At 37.5% G+C, this 14,160-nt stretch overlaps 1 protein-coding gene across 1 annotated transcript in view; it reads right to left on the bottom strand.

Moving 5' to 3' along the window:
• The window catches only part of KYNU (kynureninase), a 110,576-nt gene extending 100,784 nt beyond the window's left edge, over window positions 1-9,792 (bottom strand). Inside the window, 2 exon segments of the mRNA XM_030326644.1 lie at window positions 1,776-1,958; window positions 9,588-9,792. Coding sequence (XP_030182504.1) covers window positions 1,776-1,944 — 169 coding nt within the window. The 5' untranslated portion in view covers window positions 1,945-1,958; window positions 9,588-9,792.
• Between the last annotated feature and the right edge of the window lie 4,368 nt (window positions 9,793-14,160).

Genomic DNA, 14,160 nt, shown 5'->3' with positions numbered 1-14,160 from the left:
TGACCCTGAGATCAAAAGTCCCATGCTCTACTGACTGAGCCAGTCAGGTTCCCTTAGAGTAATCTTTGAAAAAGTAATAGCTTTGAGTCAAGACAACTGGAGAAGGAGTCCCAAAATTTGGAATCCATTTCTGGTTATATCGTCCAACTACATGGACTAGGCAAATTCATTTAAAATTCCTTACAGGGGTGCCTGGGTGGCCTAGTCAGTTAACCGTCCAACTTCAGCTCAGGTCATGATGTCATAGTTCGTGAGTTGGAGCCCCTCATTGGGCTCTGTGTGGATAGCTGAGAGCCTGCCTCAGATCGCTGTCTCCCTCTCTCTCTGCCTTACCCCCCTCCACACCGCTCACACTCTCTCTCTTTCAAAAATAAATAAACATTAAAAAAAATTTTTAATTTAAAACTCCTTAGAACAAGTTGTTAATATAACTAAGACCTAAAAAATTAAAATCAATTGAAAAATAAAATATCTAGAAGCAACAAACTTTATACATGAAGAGAAAATTACAACTTTTTAAGAAAAGCAAATGGCCAAGGAGTTTATACAAATTTCAAACACTGTTCCAAGATTTGCAAATTCAAACAAGGAAGGAACAATTTTTGATTATCAAATAAGCAAAGATGTCCATGACACAAGTGCTTTTGTTTCTGGAGGAAATACAAACGTAAATGTGGAAGTCATTTTGGTACTTTGATAGATAGGTCATAAAAACTTTGTCTTTTATCTCTGAAAAACCAATATATCTTATGGAACTATCCAGTATCCTCTCAGAGATTCAGGAACAATTATGTTCCAAAGAGGAATAATTTAGAGAGATTTAGACAGGTCTTTCCAATATTTATGTCTTGCATGCCTTCCTTGCTTGCTTTCTTCCTTTTTCTTGGTGCATATGTTTGTGCATGAGTGTGTGTGTGCATGCATGTGTGCATGTGTTATTTTGGGGGTATGGTCTTTAGAACAACATTGAACATTAAGTGCAACATCAGCTAAGTAAAAATAATTTTGACCCTTTTCTCTAACAATGTCTCAAAAACCATCTAGGAAAAGGAAAATAAAACCTATATTTATTTTGACAAATCTTTTTTCATTGATGTAAAATGGAGCAAAGTCAAATATTTTAAAAATTTCATATTTTTATACTTGTGCTACCTATTTTTTTTAAAATAGGACATCCCCAAACCAAGAACAGAATCAGCTTACCATATTATTTAAAAGAAAAAAAAAATGCAATATGTATTTCTTAGTCACTGATTGTTTCCTTATTTTTGGTAATTCTTATACATGCCATCTTTACTCACAGCATACAAAGATGGTTATTCACATAATATCTTCTTAATATGCCCATATCACAAAATAACATTTCCTCTAAGAGAAATATCATGCTATCATTAACTAGGTGCCACAAATAAGAGATATTCTAATACTGTATTGAAAAGAAATTGTTTTGAGCTCTAAGTGCTTAGAGAACAAGTAAATGCGTCTGCCTATAATTTTCAATCAGTCACTCTATTGTTCAGAGAAATAGATGACAGTATAAAAACGCTGCAAGTATTTTATTCAGAAGAAGAAAAGGAACATAAAGAATCTGAGGCTAAGGTTGGCTGACAGGCTGATTTAGTAGCACCAGGAACTTTCTGTTTTTCAGACATAATTACAATGGCTCTATTATGTAAGAGAACAACGATTTCAAAGGTTTATGACAAACTCATGTAGTAGCAAAAATAAATTAATAAATTAATTAAGAAAAATAGAATTCTTTTCAGTGTTCTTACCTGCAGGTAGATCCTGCATTTTGGGGATATGAAAATACTCTCTGAAGTGCCTCAGCTTATCTTCCTTATCAAGGTGGAGGGCAACCCTCTCATCTGTCAGGTGACATCTAAGTTCAGATGCGATGCGTTGAAGTGTGTCAGCTGGTAACTCAAGAGGTGAAGCCTCCATTACAAGTTGTTTCTCTAAAAGTGAAGAAAAATAATTAAAAATAATTTAGCCACCATCATTTTTTTTCTGTAGAAAATGAGCCTTTTAGGTAAAGAATGTTGTGTCTTCCCTTTTTTAAAAAAATTTTAATGTTTATTTATTTACTTTAATTTTTTTAATGTTTATTTATTTTTGACAGAGAAAGAGACAGAGCATGAGCAGGGAAGGGGCAGAAAGAGGGGGAGACACAGAATCCGAAGCAGGCTCCAGGCTCTGAGCTGTCAGCACAGAGCCCAACGTGGGGCTCAAACTCACAAACTGTGAGATCATGACCTGAGCCCAAGTTGGACGCTCAACCGACTGAGCCACCCAGGCACCCCTAATGTTTATTTATTTTTGAGAGAGAGAGAGAGAGAGAGAGAGAGAGAGAGAGACAGAGCATGAGCAGGGGAGAGGCATAGAGAGAGGGAGACACAGAATCCAAAGGAGGCTCCAGGCTCTGAACTGTCAGCACAGAGCCCGATGTGGGGCTCAAACCCACAAACCATGAGATCATGACCTGAGCCGAAATCAGATGCTTAACCAACTGAGCCACCCAGGCACCCCATGTCTTTTTTTTTTCTTTTAAGTGTATTTCTTTTGAGACAGAGAGAGTGTAAGCAGGGATGGGGCAGAGAGGGAGAGAGAGAATCCCAGGCAGGTCCCAAGCATGGTCAGCATGCAGAGCCCCATGCTGGGCTCAAACTCATAAAACCACAAAACCATGAGATCATGACCTGAGCAGAAATCTAGAGTCAGTCACTTAACCATCTGAGCCACCCAGGCATCCCAAGAATCTTGTCTTAAATAAGATTCTTATTTTTCCAACCTTAGAATAACTTTATTAACCAAATAGCATTAAACCTCATGCTTGAGTTTTTCTCATGTATGAAATAAAGAAAATGATAATAACTTAGGGATGTTGAAAAGAATAAATTAGGTAAAGGTGGTCAGGACAGAGTATGCTCTCAATAAATGTTAGCTCTTTCCATTTTTATTTTCTGGATAATGGTCCAAATTAGTGGCTTTCAAACATACATAATTTTATCACCTTTTCCTCTAGATGTCTTACTGGGGGTAACAGTAAAGATGCTTTTGTGGGGCAACAAGGTGGCTCAGTCGGTTAAGCAATGGACTCTTGATTAGGAGTCAGGTCATGATCTCATGGTTGGTAAGACTAAGCCCTGCATTGGGCTTTGTGCTGGCAGCTCAGAGCCTGTTTGGGATTCTCTCTCTCCTTCTCTCTCTCTGTCCCTCCCCTGCACACACTCTGTCTCCTTCTCTCTCAAAATAAATAAATAGACATTAAAAAAATTTTTGTTTTACCTTTTTAAAATATTTACTTATTTGTGAGAGAAAGAGAGACAGAGCATGAGTTAAGGGGGAAGGGCAGAGAAAGATGGAGACACAGAACCCAAAGCAGGCTCCAGGCTCCGAGTTGTCAGCACAGTGCCCGACATGGGGCTCAAACTCACAAACTGTAGGATCATGACCTGAGCTGAAGTCAGACATTCAACTGACTGAGCCACCCAGGTGCCCCTTGGATCATAATTTTAAAATTAGGGACATATATACAATAAAATCTTAACAAAGTCTTTATTGTGAATGAAAAAGGTAAGTTTACCTTAAGAAATGTTGACTTTTGCCATAGGAAGACCAAAGAGCTGTTTATGCTGCCATAATGAGAAACTTTCCTCTCACAATTATATGTTCCATCTTAGAATGAAACAGGGCCCTGTGGTATTTTATGAAACTATATCCTGCTCTATGTAATCATCATTTAAATTTCACACAATTGTGGAAAAAAAGCTCAATTTTCTGGAAGGGAAAAAATAACAGTGGAAATTTAACTACGTATTCTTAAACTTTACCCAAGTTTTCTTTGTATTTATTTATTCATATTTCACAAAGTTTTAGTTTTTTTTGAAATTGAGCAACTATGGTATTAGAGAAAAAACATTTTCTCAGGCTAGCTTGATTTACATTTTATACTTTTGTGGCTCCATGTATACATTCCTCCATTTATTTACTTTCCAAAAAGTACTTGTTGAATACCAGCCATGTAGTTCCAAGCACTGATAGAATAACAGTGTAAAAGATGGTGTATAAGTAATTAATTAGTGGACAATGAAAAAATAATTTTAAAAAATGTAATTTGAGATCGTTTCAACAGCTACGAGTAAACAGAACAGAGTAATGGGATAGAGAGTCACTGGGGTATGGAATGGCTTCTCAGGGAGAGGGTCAGGTAAGTGCATCTCTCTGAGGCAGGGACACATGTGCATATGTGGAACATTTTATGGAGTCAAATATGTGAGGACCAAGAACCAGAGAAGATGACAACAAGTACACAGATCCTGTGGTGGATGGAGATGGTCTTGGCCTGTTCAGCTAATGCACTAAGGGAAGTAGTCAGAAGGAGAGACTATGAGATAAAAGAGGCAGAGGCAGAGGCAGAAGTTAATTATGAAGAACTCTGAAGCTAGAAAGGAGTTTGGGTATTTTTCTAAGTTTAATGGGAAATTGTCAGAGAATCTTGAGTAGGAAAATGACATGATGTAATTTTGCATGAAATAAAAATCACTTTTTCTGCTCTCTGATGAATTAGAAGAGTTGAAAAAGAGAAGCAAATTAAGGCTATTTTAGTAGTTCAGAGAAAAAGTGATGGTGGATTAAATGTGAAAAAGAGAAAAATAGAGAAAAGTGTGAATTCATTATATATTTTGGAGGAAAAGCAAATAGATTTTCTCTGGTGTGGGATCTGGGCAAATATGTTGGAAGTGGTGAAATAAGAAATACCCGGGGAAGAAAAATTTTGAGAAGGAAAATCAAAGTTCTATGTAGGACACATAAAGTTTGAGGTAGAAATATCAAACTGGCCATTGGATGTTGCGTTCTATAGCTTAGAAGAAAATTAGATCACAAGATAGAAGCTTGATATTTTTCAACTCATAGACTATACTTAAAGCCTAGAAATCCTAAGAACTAACTAAAACTAACAGAGAGGAAGCTCTCAAATCTCAATTCAATCATCTGTCTTTAATTCACCACCCTTACTTCTCCCACCCCAACCAACACATCCAGTATTAGGCAATAAACAGTTGCATGTCTGAATATTGTACAATACCAGTAAAACAAGCATACTTCTTATTCTCTAAACTTAAATTCTTCTGCTTGTTTATTTGAGCTCTTCTTTTGTCAATTGCCAGTGGTCTCCTTGATAAGCTGTTCTGTATATTCTCAAAGAAAGATACTGATCTTGATCTGAATATGTTTTTAGCTTTGATGCCAATAATGATTACCAATTGCTCCAATCCATGCTTGTACAAAAGTCAATGATTTCAACATTGGTGTTGATTGTTCTTTCAGTATGTGACCATACTAAATTATTGTCTTTTTCATGAAGTTTTCTATGTGATTTTTCATGTCATTCTCACGTCATTCCCTTTGCCTAAAATGTCCTATTTCCCTTTATACACATTCACATCCTAGTCACCTTCAAAGCCCTAGCTCAAATGTTACTTGTTTTATCCTATAAGTCCTCAGCTAAAAGTAAGTTTTCCTCATCTGGATACCTGTAACACTTAGAAGCACATCCTAATTGATAAATAATGCATCTTGTCAGATACTATATTTATTTAGATGCATATATGTTTGGGAAAGCTTAAACAAGTTGCCGTGCCTACAACTTGATTCTGCGTGGGTTCCTACCTATTACCTTCTGATGAAATAACCTGCCTTTTGAATGGAGATGACTGCGCCTCTACCACTTGACAGTATCAACTGCTTGGTCACACTTGATTAGACCCCTAATGGACACGACCCACTTGAGACAATCACCTGTTATATCAATGATCTGCAAGAGACTTGTGAATGCCTTTGCCAAACAGTCATTCATGATTGTGTTTAGCTGAGCATCGAATCAAATTCTTTCAGGAATCATAGCTATGACATACAGTCATTTATTCAGTTAGAAACAGGAGCAAAAACTTTAAAAAACCATAGAAAGCAATGATAAAATGGTTGGGTGTAGGAGTCTTGTCATGAGTGACTCATTTTTTCAAAGTTAAACAGAGACACTGGTTGCTAAAGCATGAAGTGATTTCAGCAGCAAGTAAGAATCAACTTAATTATGCAACAGCAGGTGATGGAATAGCTATGTCTCCTGAAAGGTCCAAGAAAAACCAGTCTGGAGAGTCACTGAATCCTTCCATGCAGCAAATTATGTGTTGACTACTTGGCTGTTCTGAGAATCCCATGAGCTACTTTCTGCCTATCAAGGGTGTCTTTACTATAAACCTATTACTTACAGTGGCTTGATTGAGTTGCTAGTCTCCACTACTGAACTGTATTCTACCTAGGGGCCTGAATCTTGCTCATCTTTGCATCCATTCCATTCCTGAGCAGTGGCTTTTAGATAGTGTTCCCCTAAAATGACAGTTGAACAAAGATGCACAAAATAGCTTGAATTATTTCACATGATTAATGACTGTTCACAGAGGATACCATTCTTATTACAATCACATGGAAATTAAAAACATTTTCTTTTTTTTTTTTTTTTTAATTTTTTTTTTTTCAACGTTTATTTATTTTTGGGACACAGAGAGACAGAGCATGAACGGGGGAGGGGCAGAGAGAGAGGGAGACACAGAACCGGAAACAGGCTCCAGGCTCTGAGCCATCAGCCCAGAGCCCGACGCGGGGCTGGAACTCATGGACCGCGAGATCGTGACCTGGCTGAAGTCGGACGCTTAACCGACTGCGCCACCCAGGCGCCCCTAAAAACATTTTCAATGAGACTAAGAATCAAGAGAGCTTGTCTTACATTTAAGAATGTCTTTGGAGAGTGAGCACTCTTATTTTTATTTATTTTAAATTTTTTTTTATTTTTTTATTTTTTGAGAGACAGAGAGACTGAGCATGAGTGGGGGAGGGGCAGAGAGAGAGGGAGACACAGAATCTAAAGCAGGCTCCAGGCTCTGAGCTGTCAGCACAGAGTCCCACACAGGGTTCAAACTCTCGAGCTGTGAGACCATGACCTGAGCCGAAGTCGGATGCTTAATCGACTGAGCCACCCAGGTTCCGTAAGTCAACGCTTTGATGGTTCATTGGAGTTGACTGTAAACTCTAACTGGGTTACCTAAATAAATTGACAGATTAGTTTGCTACCATTATATTCCCAGTAAAATCCAACTTTCTTTGTTTAAAACAAAAAAGATATTCATATTCATTCATTAGCTAGTTTATATTTGTTTCTTATTTAATCCTTGTAACAATCCTGAGGGATCAGAATAACTCTCCCATTTCCAGACCAAACTCTGGAATCAATAAAGAAAGAAAAAGGTATGAGGACTCTCTAGTTCACTGTTTGGAACTGTACTTCACTTGAGGAACTTAGTCAGTCGTGCTGGTCTTTGGGATGGCATGCAGGTAGAATGTACAGAGCAGGATTCCTGGCCCTCTAAATTTATTTTTCCTTTCATCTTGTTTTATGACTTTTAAAAAATGTTTCTTTTGCTCATTCTTTTTTCCCCCCTTCATTATTTTTTTCAGCTTTGTACTCAGTCTGCAAAATACTGCAGGCAATGAATCTATCTACTCTTTTTAATCAGTCCTTCCAGTCCAGTCCCAGCCAGGCAGAGGTTAAAGCAGCTGGTTCCTCTTCTGGGCCTGTCACAGCCCAAATGTCACAACCCCACCTGCACTGACAGTGAGATACCTGCTGGCAAAATAATCTTTCTGGGAGAACACACCTGGTCTCACCCTGCCAACAGGCACAGCTACCACCAGAAGCTAATACAGTCCTCAGTGCCCACAATACCACAGTGCCCTCACTCCAAGGAAGCAGTTTATTAACTCATAACAGTTGCTGCTTCATTCTGCACTCATCCTGCCATCTAAGACAATTAGTGCTTCACAAGCCATAATTTTATGCCTTGTGTAGGTTTATCATTTTCAAATAAACTAACATGCCCTTATTGTGAAATAAAAAAATTCAATCCAAGTTAAAAACCCCCAATTGTATATGTCACATTTTTAATAATGTTATTAAGAAAGTGGAGATGTTTATGCATTTGGTCTTGGGCAAGTCACCTAACTTTTCTGTTCTGCAATGCTATATAAAACTAATTTAAGTTCTACTTTCTTCAGAAGATCATGATTAAGAGTGAATGAAATTAAGTAGGTAAATTTCTTTATAAAGAGATAAAAGATGTGCTCATGGTATCCTTAAGTATTAATACCCTGTGATGAAAATTGCCATTTTACCCTCACTTTAGCTTCTGAAATTTTGAAAATTGCATTTTGCCAATTTTATTTGGACAGCTACAACTTTAAGGCTAAAACTTTTATAAAAAATGATTGTTTTGGGGATTCTCGGTGGCTCAGTCGGCTAGGTGTCTGACTTTAGCTCAGGTCATGATCTCAAAGTCCGTGGGTTCGAGCCATGCGTTGGGCTCTGTGCTGACAGCTCAGAGCCTGGAGCCTGCTTCCAATTCTGGGTCTCTCTCTGCCCCTCCCCACTCATGCTCTGTCTCTCTCTGCTTTCAAGAATAAATAAAACATTTAAAAATTTTTTAAATAAAAAAAAATGGACTGCTTTTAAGGAATCATGGAATTCAGGATCCTCCAGTCACCCATGGGACTAAGGTTAAATAGTTAAATAAATGACCATTGAATACTCAGTGGTTAATCTTTATACAACTTCAGGTTTCATGCCTGAAATGAGCCAATTAAACACATGAGTTCAAAGTTTAGAAGCTGACAAAGCAAATTATAAAGAAAGTGCATAGTGTTTCATTGAGAAAGAAATAAAGTATTACTTAACATATGTGCACAGAGCAACGTTCTTTAAACACATCATTGTTTGAGAAATGAGTGACATCATTGTCACAACTGCATGTTTCATATCAAGGATTATATGAGTTACATGCTGAATTTCACATTAATAAGATCAATGCATTTGTTCCAATGCTATTACCTAAAAAATACCACCCCTCTCAAAATAAAAATACCACCCCTCTCAAATACCCCACCCCTCTCAAAAGAAAAGCAGGAAAGAAACAAAACAAAACTTTCTTACCTATTAAAAAAAAAAAGTGTACCAACTCTCCATTCTTAGGAAATTATTTCATAAAATGAAAGGGGAAGAAACCCTGCTCATGAAATAGACGTTTTCACTTCCCCAAATAAATATTTAATATGACTAATGGCACCACAAGACAACTAGAATTACCAGAAAACAGAGGACTTCATGCTTCTTTAAAGATGTGAATTTTTATCTAATCTTACCACTTCAACTCAAGTAACTGCAGAAGTACTTTAATTAGTCAAATGTAATTATCTTTTAGTAAATGAATTGCACAGTACTATTGACAACAGTTCTTTTTCACTACATTGGTAAAGATCTCTTTATTTAAGCGAAAATTTTAAAGGAGGGGAGGGCATTAGGGGACTGTTTCATTTTTATAAAGATAATTTGGAGAAATAAAAAGAGAAGAAAGAGCCTGGCAGAAGAAACCACTAACACAGTGTAGCAAGGATTCTAGCAGAAAGAACTTTCCTTTAGAAAAAAATCACTGACTATATATTTGTGTAGAGTGTATTATCTGTGTCTCTGTGCTTACCAGCTAGGATTCCGATGATGGGATGGATCCACAGCTCCCTGCCTCCTTTAAAAAAAAAGAAAGAAAGAAAGAAAAGGAAAAAGAAAAACTCTCAAGATTTCCTTGCAGATTTACAGGTCAGAACTCAGGGTGAGAAACTCCGGGCACTTCTGCATAGACAAAAACCTGTGGGGAATTTGTGAGCTAACTTTAGTTCCTCCCCCTTTTTCTAAACTGATAGTAAATCTCCAGTCACTGACAAACACCTAAGCAACAGGTGGCTCTTGCTCTCTCTTTCAAACAGGAGGGGCTTATTTAGGACTTTGTCCTCTAAGCCGCTCTAAACACTAAACTCTAAACACTTCTTTGCCTTCCAACTCCTTAGAACTTTGGGCAAAAAAACTATATCCTATAATGATCCTACTGAGTAAATAGAGTAACCTTGTTGGTGTGTAAGTCATACCAATGAGTTTGCTCTGGAGCTAAATTCCACAATTCACATTTCTTCTTGGTTTGGGCTCTGGAATACACTAATAAGGACGGGAGAGAAATTCTTTCCCTAGTCTCAAAATAAAGGAAACTTGGCTTTTGAGGCCACGCCCGGTGATCAAATGCATTGTGAGTTTCTAGTCTGAAGGCAGAGTTTGACATTTAACAGATTAACATTTTTAGTCACAAGTTTAAAATAGGTTCTCAATTCTAGAATATACTTTATTGCCCAATAGGTGCATTAAAACACACACACACACACACACACACACACACACACACACACACAACTTCTAGATTTTCAGTTTAGTTAACAAAACAATCAAGGAAGAGAGTTTGAAGATAAAGTGGAAATTTAGCCTCAAAATCTTCATAAATGCAAATTCTTCCTTTAAGTCTATGGTCTGTCTATTGTTCTACCTCTGTTATCTCTTCATGCTGATCCCTGAGCTTGGGTCTAGTGGGTGAATATACTTTTAGGCATAAAATCAAAGAGTAAAGAGTTTTAGCGTGAATACTAAAGATAGGGACTGGGCCTTTTTGTATGTATGTCGATGCCTTTTTGAGCACCCACACACAACAGGTAAAACATTATTTGATTCAATCATCTCTGCCATGTGTTCACTATATAACTCAGGACAATTTACCTAATGCGCCCTGAAACTCAGTATCCATCTATCAAATGGACACCAAATTACCTTCTCACAAGATTAGTAAAATACAAAACAATGCATGTGGAAAGCCAGCACACCAAGACACATAAGTCAGCAAATGACACATTCTTTTTTTTCTGAATTAATCAAAAAGTATTGCCCTCCAGTGTCCAAAAGAGGACGATAAAACACATGAAATGAATTTAATACAAGTAATGAACAGTGAAAATAAAATATATTTCATTTCATCTCTCCTACCCTTACAATAATCCTATAATGTGAGTACTGTATCCTTACACTATTTAGTTGAAAGAGTAAACCTTTGAATCCAGTCTGGGTATCTCAAAATTTGCATTTTTTTTCCTATTTTGTTTATTTCTTGGGATGTAAGAACTTTGGAAGATTTGACCGGTTTTAATATCCAGGAAGTGAGCCTGGGCTGGAGTCTGTGTCATTTTTGGTAAAGAATCATAATCCTTTAACTACTGACTATGGATATTGAAATAGAAATAGAGCTACAGGTTTATAGGTCAGGACTTACTTTCACATTGCTTCTTCTAAAGTCTTTTGATAGTAGTGTTAGAAACCATCCCATCAAAATATTAATCTGCCCTATAATAAGATCTTCTTTCCCCATAAAGGAAGGTGGTTTTTTTTTTTTTTTTTTTTTTTAATTTTTTTTTTCAACGTTTATTTATCTTTGGGACAGAGAGACAGAGCATGAACGGGGGAGGGGCAGAGAGAGAGAGGGAGACACAGAATCGGAAACAGGCTCCAGGCCCTGAGCCATCAGCCCAGAGCCCGACGCGGGGCTCGAACTCACGGACCGCGAGATCATGACCTGGCTGAAGTCGGACGCTTAACCAACTGCGCCACCCAGGCGCCCCGAAGGTGGTCTTGTCTGAAACAATCTTCTCTTTTGCCAGTAATTTTCTTGCCTCCCTATAAAATCTCTATTTTTTAATGTTTATCTATTTTTTTTTTTTTTTTTTTGAGAGAGAGAAAGAGGAAGGGAGAGAGAGAGCAGAAGCAAGGGAGGGGCAGAGACAAAAGGAGAAAGAATCCCAAGCAGGCTCTGCACTGTCAGCACAGAGTTCAAGGACTCTGGTGAGCATAGAACTCACCAGCCTTGAGATTATGACCTGAGCCAAAGTCGGATACTCAATACACTGAGCTACCCAGGCACCCCAGCTACATCTTATTTCTTATGTTTTGTAAATCTCTTTTTAAAAGTTTGTTACCTTCTACTAAAATGCAAAAATTCAAAATTTAATCTCACTGGCTTTATTCAATACTTCATAAATTGGGAAGCGCTCAATTTAGCAGATAGAAAGCCGCTCCTAGGAGCTATACAAAATGAAAGATTTTCATAGAAAGAAGGAAGAGAGAACAAAGATGTTATATTAGACAAAAAAGATAGATTGGTTATGGCAAAGTCACTTTCCTTTAGGGCATGACAGGGGTTTTCAAGTGCATTATCTAATTACTGTTAATCAGGTAATTCCTGATTCCTGGTTTAAGATGTCATTTCTAGGAAAGCCAAAACTATAATTAAGTCTCAGTTTGGTGATGTGGAGCTTAGCATAAGTGACTCCCTTATGGGTCTGTTATCTTGTTTTTAATTCTTCATTCACTTAAAAAAAAAAGTATCAAGTGTTTTCTTTGCATCAGGCACGATTATATGCCAGGGATATTAATGATGAGGAAAATCTTTATAATATTAACATAAGTCCCTAAAGTTATAAAGGAACTGTGAAATATCAAGCCATGGAGGGAGTGGTGGAAACAGGGCCCACTGCAGGATCAGCTCTGGAAGGAAAACAAAGAAGAGATTGAGCTTCTATTTCTTCTTTTTTGGAAAAAGGAAGAAGAAACACGCTGCCAGGATAAACTGTTGTTATCAATTCAGTTGTCTATTAATTTCCATATATATCATCTTGCCTACAACATGATAAATCTCTAAAAGGTAAAAGACTTGATTATACCTTCCTGAGCACCTTGCCCTTAAAATGGAGCTAAATAAATATGTTAAATTAGTTACTTTTTTCAGAAAAGGTTCAGTTTCTTCTATCAAAATAGATGAAGGGGATATAATGATGATTATTATCCTATTCTTCAGGGCTTATTCACCATGGCTAAGCCAGTGCCAGGCAAATAGTAGACTTCACTGGGTGCTTGCTGTATTATTTACCAAATTAAATTCAGTGCAGCAAATTGTGTCTGCAAGTATCCAAGGCTACACACCCAACTATGACACTCCGGTGTTAAATGTTCCATTAGTAGAAATGGGTAATGAGATTGAACACAGAGCTGCTGCTCAGCAGCTAATTCAGGTCCTACTATTAATACAAGTGTTCTGTAGAAGTGAAGAAAAACCTCAACCATAGGGACCAGTTGGGGAAGAACTGATAAACTGCAGTCTCAAACTTGGGTGTTGAAGGATAGCAGAATGTGTCACCCAAAAATATGACTGCAGGTGTTCAGAAATTGCCACCACAAAATATGTCTCTGTGGTATATTGATTGTCTTGAGCTGGAGGCACTTAAAAAACAGCAAATGGGGGAGAGGCTGTCTCTGATCTCTCTTATCTGCCTGAAAACAGATCCCCCAAAAGAAGTCAGTTGTTATCAATCCCCTCCCTGGGAGTTTCTTCAACCAGGGAAGATTGACTCTTATCATAGGAGAGGGGACTAGAAGTCCACACCCTGACCAACTTTGTCACTAACTATCATATCTTTTACCTATACTTCTCAGGGCCCATTCATCTTTCCTAATAAGCATTTACTCTCCCTTAAGAGGCCTACATCTCCCCTCCCCTTCTAATCTAATGGGAGTCACCCATTTTTCCCTGGGTATCTCCCATGTATACATGAGACATTCATGATAATAAACTTGTTTTTCCTCTTGTTAATATTTTATTATAGGGGTACCACCTAAGAACTCAGAAGGGTTGAGGAAGAATTAAAATTTCCTTCCCTACAGTATATAGAAAATCCCTCATTATTCTATTATATAAATTAAACAACATTTTAGGATCTCAATTATCACTTCTGTAAAGGGAGAATTAGTCTTGAGTCATTACTGGGAATCTCCTTTCCCACATGTTTTGAGCACAACAAAATACTCTAAGATGAGCCTATTAGCTTCCTTGAGTCTCTTCCCTTCTGCCTCTCTCTTTTCCCCATACCATCACCCTGCACTCCCAAACACTCTTTTCCTCTCTTCTGAGGGTGAACCAATATAACATGAGCTTTCTTAAAAGTCAGGTCAGGATGTTCTCACTAAGCAATTTCTATCCTGAAGCCAAGAAATGCAGAATCTTCTTTATATGGGTAGAGAAAAATATAAATAAAGAACAGTACACACACAAAAAATTCTTTCTCCACTCTTTCCCTTCCCCTTTCTTTTTCCCCCTCCTCCTCCTTTTCCTATCTTCACTCTCTCCTTCTCTC

Source organism: Lynx canadensis, chromosome C1, assembly GCF_007474595.2.
Source record: "Lynx canadensis isolate LIC74 chromosome C1, mLynCan4.pri.v2, whole genome shotgun sequence".
Classification (NCBI taxonomy): domain Eukaryota; kingdom Metazoa; phylum Chordata; class Mammalia; order Carnivora; family Felidae; genus Lynx; species Lynx canadensis.
This window is presented reverse-complemented; position numbering and strand designations above follow the sequence as displayed.